This window comes from Trichosurus vulpecula, chromosome 1 (genome assembly GCF_011100635.1).
Source record: "Trichosurus vulpecula isolate mTriVul1 chromosome 1, mTriVul1.pri, whole genome shotgun sequence".
Classification (NCBI taxonomy): domain Eukaryota; kingdom Metazoa; phylum Chordata; class Mammalia; order Diprotodontia; family Phalangeridae; genus Trichosurus; species Trichosurus vulpecula.
The window spans coordinates 552,382,660-552,389,331 of NC_050573.1; the positions used below are offsets into that span (position 1 = coordinate 552,382,660).

At 53.8% G+C, this 6,672-nt stretch overlaps 1 protein-coding gene across 1 annotated transcript; it reads left to right on the forward strand.

The window, feature by feature from the left end:
* Nucleotides 1-2,853: 2,853 nt before the first annotated feature.
* ITPRIPL2 (ITPRIP like 2) lies at nt 2,854-5,189 on the forward strand. The gene has a single exon (XM_036741131.1). It carries the CDS (start codon nt 3,556-3,558, stop codon nt 5,158-5,160), a length of 1,605 nt encoding a protein of 534 aa, XP_036597026.1. The 5' UTR covers nt 2,854-3,555; the 3' UTR covers nt 5,161-5,189.
* Nucleotides 5,190-6,672: the final 1,483 nt, after the last annotated feature.

Sequence of the window (6,672 nt, forward strand, 5' to 3'; positions counted from 1 at the left end):
CAGGATGCGCACACTCCACCGTATCAGAGCTGTGATCTGCACACGGTTCCGTATCTATGTCAAGCTAATGTTGGCCCTCCCCCAAGAATGCCTTCTCCTCTGCCTATTTACATCTTACCTCACCGGGGCCACCTTAAGGCACTGGGACAAAGTGCATGGAGCGATGGGCGTGGCATCGGGACAGCGCGAGTTCAAATCCAGTCGCAGATATTTACTGGCTGTGTGACCCGGGCAAGCCACTTAACCTCTATCAATCTCAGATTCCCCATCTGTAAAACAGGGATAATAATAGCACCCACCGCCAGGATGTTGCTGTGAGGGTGACATTAGTTAATGTTTGTAAAGTGCTACTTAAATGCTAACTATTATTACTAAATCTGACCTCCTCTATGAAACTTCGCCCCCAAACTCAATCAACATGGAAAGAAGGAAGGAAGGAAGGAGGGAGGGAGAAGGGAGGAATGGTGGAAGGCAGGAAGGTAAGAAAGAAGAGATGGAAGATAGAAAAGATGTAAAGGTAGGAAGGAAGGAAGGACGGAGAAGAGAGAGGAAGGGAGGAAAGGAGAGGAGCTAGTAAAAATCTGAGTCTGGATTTGAACTCAGACCTTCCTTACTCCAGGCCCTGTGCTCTATCCATTGAACCCCTAGTTATTACTGCAGCTAGATATTTACCCTTTCAAGTACTGCCCCTGACATCCACCCCATACATCTTGGCACTTTATCGTATGAATTTCAGCATTTTAATATTGTAATATGCTGGCTTTTGGGTGCTTCTTTCCACTAATGTCCTATATGGATGCCTCATCATCCTTTGGTTTTTGCAGAGTCTTACGAAGCTGCAGAGGATCTAAGTGAGAGCCGGGAGGTAGCTGTAGTACCAGCCTACCTCACCATCAGGCTGTCTGTGGGGTGAGGTTTGTCTTGGCCACAACCCTAAGAGACTATCTACTAAGTTACAGTGGGAGGACTCACGCTGGTAAAATGATACATTCTTGACTGAGAAGTAGTTGTGATTATCTCCACAATACTGCAAGTTTCTCTAGGCAGGGATAGTACTATAGACTTCCTCAGCATACCCCAAAGAGGGTGTTCATTTGGTGAAGTGAATAGAAATCTGGACTTGGAATCGGGAAGATCCCAGTTTGATTTCTTCCTCAGACATTTCTATCTGGCCTAGTCATTTAACCTATCTTAGACTCGGCATCCTCATCTGCGAATGGGGATGATAATTTCACCAAAGGGTTGTTCTGAGGATCTTTAAAGAATTATATAAATGCCAGCTGTTAGTAGTAGTGATGCTGGCTGTTGATGTCCCTCCCCCCCTTTTTTTCTATATCCTCCGTGGTTTCCCTGAATGCTTTGCTAAATCTATAGTGGTCAGTCTTAATGAGTGACTTGTCCAATGTTTCTTTACAGGGGCAGTTTGAGGGGAACTCTAACAATCCCACCACATCTCCCCTTCTCTAACACATCCATCTGAGAGGAGCAAGGAGAGGTAGCAATGGATGGCATTAGGGGCCCACTCTCATCTGGGAACTAGGACACATTCATAGGATTTGTTGATTCAAAAGGTGGTTCCTGGATAAAAATACCAGATTTATTTGTAGCTGCATAATTATAAAAAATTGTATGCTAATTTGTAGTTTCTCTTTAAATTAAAAATTCTAATTCTCGTGTATAATATAAAATCTGGGGGGCCAATACAATAGAATGTTAGTGCTTGAGGGACCCTAAAGTCATCCAACTTTCTCTTTTTAGAGATGAGTAAACTGAGGCTCAAAGTAGCTAACTTGCTACATACAGCCAGTTAGTGGCAGTATCAGGATAGAACTGTCTTCACGCTCTAGGCCAGTGAGGGAAGCAGCGGGCTCTGGCACCCTGGAGCTGTTTCCTATTCCATTGGGACAAATCTAGAAATAGAATGAAACTAGAAATTAAAAGGTCTACTTCAGGTTTCTTGGAGGAAAAGATTCTGGGAACACATGACAGGAGCAGCAAGTCTTTGTCATGCTCCCATCCGCAGCTTGCTACTCCAGAGACTTCAGGGAGTTTCCCCCTTGAGTGATATCCAGGACACTTTTTCCTGGTTGAACTAAATTATTTCTCTTCCAATCGAAGAACTTCACTCTGTATTGTCTGGTATGTATTCTCTTGTGGATGATTTCTCTGATTTCTGTCCTGCTACGATTTGGATAAATGTGTTTTCTTGGTTTAAAAAAGAAAGAAAAGAAAAGAAAGAAAAGGATCTATATAACAGGAGGTATTTCTTGCAAACCAGAATGTCTAGTAGGTCTATTCCTAGAAGAGAAATCTTTCACCCCCAACCATCCATTACATATGTTATCCATTACATATACATACATACATAGAAACATACTTTCGTAGAAGGGTAAGAAGGAAGGAAGGAAAGAGAAAAGACGAAAGAAAGAGGAAGGTAAGTCATATGTCTATGACAACTACCCCTCACCACCCCGGCGCGCTAGCCTGGGCCTATACATTCAGGGATTACAGCTTGGGTGTGTTAATTTCTCTCTGCTGTCCACCTTTCTTTTTGACTGTGTGTTTATGAGCGGTTCCCCTGTGGCAGTGACTGCCCTGGCCCAAAGCCGGCCCGGTGTGCGCCTGCCCCAGCCGTTCCTCTTTCATGTTTCCCAGGCCTGCGTTCCTGGTACTTTCAGCACCCGGTTGCAGAGCACTAAGTTTCTGGCCCAGTTTGGCCCAACTTCCAGGTCCTCTCCGGCCTCGTGTAGCTTTAAGGAGGCGGCCCCGGGGGAGGGGGCCGACCCCGCCCGCTCCCCGCTCGGCTCCCAGACTTCGGCATTTCCTCTCCACTCGCTGGCTCGGCCTCTTCTCTCCTCGGAAGAGGAAACTTCGCGGCCCAAGTAACGGGATCGGGGAAAGCCAGGGCCTGAACCTCGGGAGCCCAGGTCCAGGGTGCCAGAGGCTGGGACGTGGACCGACCGACCCGACAGCCGGCGGACCTGAGCCTTGGCAGGGCGGGAAGGAGAGGGCGGAGGCTCCGAACTTGCCGGGCAGTGAACGGAAATAAGCGCGGACCTGGAGAGGGGAGACTACAGCAAGCAAGCTAGGGGCCGGGACAGCCGCCGGCAGGCGGTACTGCGCCTGGACGCAGGGCCGGGACAGCGGCCGGCAGGCGGGACTGCGCCTGGACGCGGGGCCGGGAGAGAAGCCGAGTTGGGAACAAGCCCGGAACCCGAAACCAGACCGGAGCTGGGGAAAGGCCCGGACCTGAGGCGTGCGCTGGAGGGCGGGGCGGGGCAGAACCGCAACCTAAGCTGGAAAGAGAACCTGAGCTGGGAGAAGGGACCGAGAGATCCCGAGAGCCAGAGACGGTGCGGGAGCCAGGGCTGATCGAGAAGAGGAGGCTCGTCTTCCAGGACCCAGCTAAGGGCTGAGCCGGCCCCAGGGAGGGCGACGGAGGCAGGGCAGGGCTCCAGCTGCCGCGTGGATGCGGGGGCGAAGAAGGGGGCGCCACCGTCGCGGAGGGCCGGACCATGGGCTGACTGCCATCGGACGTCGCCCCCGGCGCCCAGAATGTCGGTGCACTACACCCTCAACCTGCGCGTCTTTTGGCCGCTGGTGACCGGCTTCTGCACGGCCCTGGTCTGTCTCTACCACATCCTGAGCGGAAGGGGCGGCTCTGCCGCGCCCCAGGACGGCGAGGACGCCGGCTTCCCGCTGCTCAAAGCGATTCTCTTGCTGTTCTTGGGCTACCTCCTCTTGCGTTTTCGCCACGCCGCCCGGCAGCGCTTCCTGCCTCGAGCCCCCCACCAGGGGCTCGCCCCGTCCTCTTCGAGACCCCTCCAGGAGCCAGGCCTCAGTGTTTTACTGGAGAGTTACTACGAGCACGAAGTTCGCCTGTCCCCTCATGTGCTGGGCCACAGCAAAGCGCACGTCAGCCGCATCGTGGGCGAGCTGGTCCGTGCCGGCCGGGCCAGGGGATCTCCAGGCCCTTCTCCCGGAGGAGCCCTAGCTCTGGCCTTTCGGGGAGACTTCGTCCAGGTGGGCAGCGCCTACGAGCAGCACAAGATCCGCCGGCCCGACGGCTTCGACGTGCTGGTCCCCTTGCGCCTCCCGCCGCTGGTGGCGCTGGAACCTCGGGGCCTGGGCTCCGAGCCCGAGCTGCCCCCGGCGCTTCGTGGCTGCTTCGTGTGCACCCTCAAGGCCCCACCGCCCTCGCCTTCTGGTGGAGCTGGAAGCCAGTGGCACCGGGACTCCAAACCCTTCTCCGACGGGTTCTGCGTGGACCTGCGGGGCCGGCGCCACCTCTCTGCGGCGCTCGTGTCGCGCTGGTTCCAGGCGCATTTGCAGCGATGCCTCGCCACGGTGCGGTACAGCTTGGAGGAGCGCTGCCGGGTTAGCTTATCTCCCGGGGGCCTCGACCAACCCCCCACCCTGCACATCCTGCCTTGCCGCACCGACTACGGTTGCTGCCGGCTCTCTATGGCAGTGCGCCTTATCCCCGCTGTTCACTTGGGCGATGGGGTCTTCTTGGTGGCACCGCCCCTGCCTCCCCCCGGGCCCCCGTCGGAGCTCCCAGGGGGGCTGAGGGTTGAGGCACTGTGGGGCCTGAACACGGCTCGCCAGGAGCAGCGGCTGCTGGGCTGGCTGCAAGAGCGAGCCCCACCCGGGGCTTGTCACCTTAAATGCCTGCAGTTGCTAAAGGCCCTGAGGGATCTGGGCGCACGAGGGCTGGACCCCGTGGCCTCATCGCAGTGGGGGCGCATCCTGTCGTCTTACACGCTCAAGACCGCGCTTCTGACTCTGCTGCTTCGCGGGGACCCTTTGCATAGTTGGGAAGAGGTCCGCTTGAGAGAGAGGCTGGAGGAGCTGGTGCTCTACCTGCGGGACTGCTTGCTCCGCCAGCGGCCTCTTTTCCACTGTCTTCTGGGCCCGGACGGAGCCGTCGGACTCACAGCCGAGATCGGCCCGCTGCCCAAAGTGCTGCGCGAGGCCGCCCCGGTTGACCTCCTGGCCTCCTTCGACGGCCGCGCCCGGGAGTTCGTGGCGGCGCGACTGGTGTCCACGTGGCGCCGGCTGCCCCAGCTTCTCCGGCCCTACGGGGGACCCCGCTACCTGGCCAGGAGCCCCCAGCCCCGGAGCCCGCGGGTCCAGGGTTTCCCGGAGCACGATCCCTAAGACCGCAAAAATGCCTTCACCTGACCACTAATCCCGAGAAGGGATCCTGGGGGCTAGGAAGCTTACTAACTGGCTTAGTGAGGCCCGTCTCTCAGTTCTGTGGGGAGAGGGGGCGGGGCGGGGGGGGGGGAATGGCCACCAGGTGCTCTTGGTTTGCGGGCTGGGGGCGGGCTGCGTCACAACCTTTGGGTCGCTAGAATGAATGGTCCTGGCGGCCGTGTAGGCTCACATTTTTCGAGCTCCCGCAGTTTGGCCCCGGCCTCCTTTACACTATACAAACTAGAGATACGTACTTTCCTGCCACTACTTAGGAGCCAAGAGTTCAAATGTTGATTGGTTTTTAACAGTCTAAGAACTCAGGCCGTGGGAGAGTGCGGTCAAAAGGGGAGCTGGGGGAGGTGGGAGCCCAGAGCACGTGTTCACTTGCCTTGCAGACGTGAATCCGGATCTCAGAGCACAGCTGGAAGAAGAGAGGATGGTGCACTCAGTTATGGATTCTACGTATTAAGTTAGTGTGCTCTGTGAGCAGTGCAATGAAGAGCGTGTTTGACGAGATCTCAAAGCATTCTGGTTCACAACATGCCAAAGGGTGATGGAGAATTTGTTAGGAAAAAAACCCTTTTAAGGAGAAAATAGCACTTTATTTTGATAAACGCCTTAATTTTATAGTAATTGTTATGACCAAGTGTTGCAGACCAATTATACAGCAATATAAATTAGTTGGCATCCTTACTTAACATTCCTGAAGAAGCCAGGGAGTGAAAAATGCTAGTTAGTGCAAAGGACCATGGGTAACGACAAATGTTTTTGAGCAACACTGATGAGATCATAAAACTTGTCTGTGCCTAGATTAGAGAGAGTTTTAGGCCTTCCCTTTGGCATATTAAATCAAATTTTTGCTACTTGATAGGAAGCTAATCTTCCCCCCCCCCCAATTTTAAAATGCCTTATTGAAAGAAAACCCAGGGTACATGAGGGATGCCTTCTGACTTTGGAATGACCTGAGTTTCATTGCACAGCCACCACCCAAGCTGCTTCTGAATTTAGAGCCTTTAGGGGCCCTGAAGGAAGCGATGCCAGTTCTACCAGGGTTATTTTAATATTGTGCATTCTCAGAGACTGCCAAGCTTCCATAAAACAGCTGCATTTCCACACAGTTCAACACCTTGGGCATAGATTGCAGGTTCATTAAGGATGGTTATTCCTGAGGCTGTAAAAGGGAAAAAGCAGAAAACAGGAGAGCAAGTGAAATAAGAACCTTTGCCAGCCGTTCCCCCTCCCCCCCCCCAAGGCATAAATCGTACCTAAGTAAACCCCACATAGCAGTAGAGTTCTTTTTCTGTTGTTGATCTTTTCTGAAATCTTTCCTTACAAGCCTCTAAATTTCTAGCTTTGACTGAGGTGCAGTCACATTTTTACCACTTGCCATTAGGCTTAAATTGTCAGTTGTCCCACTGATGGGTTTGGCCTAGCTTGTCTCTCTCTCTCTCTCTCTCTCTCTCTCTCTCTGTT

Excerpts from the sequence above, each read along its gene's own strand:
- ITPRIPL2 (XM_036741131.1), top strand. The coding sequence starts at position 3,556 with ATGTCGGTGCACTACACCCTCAACCTGCGCGTCTTTTGGCCGCTGGTG.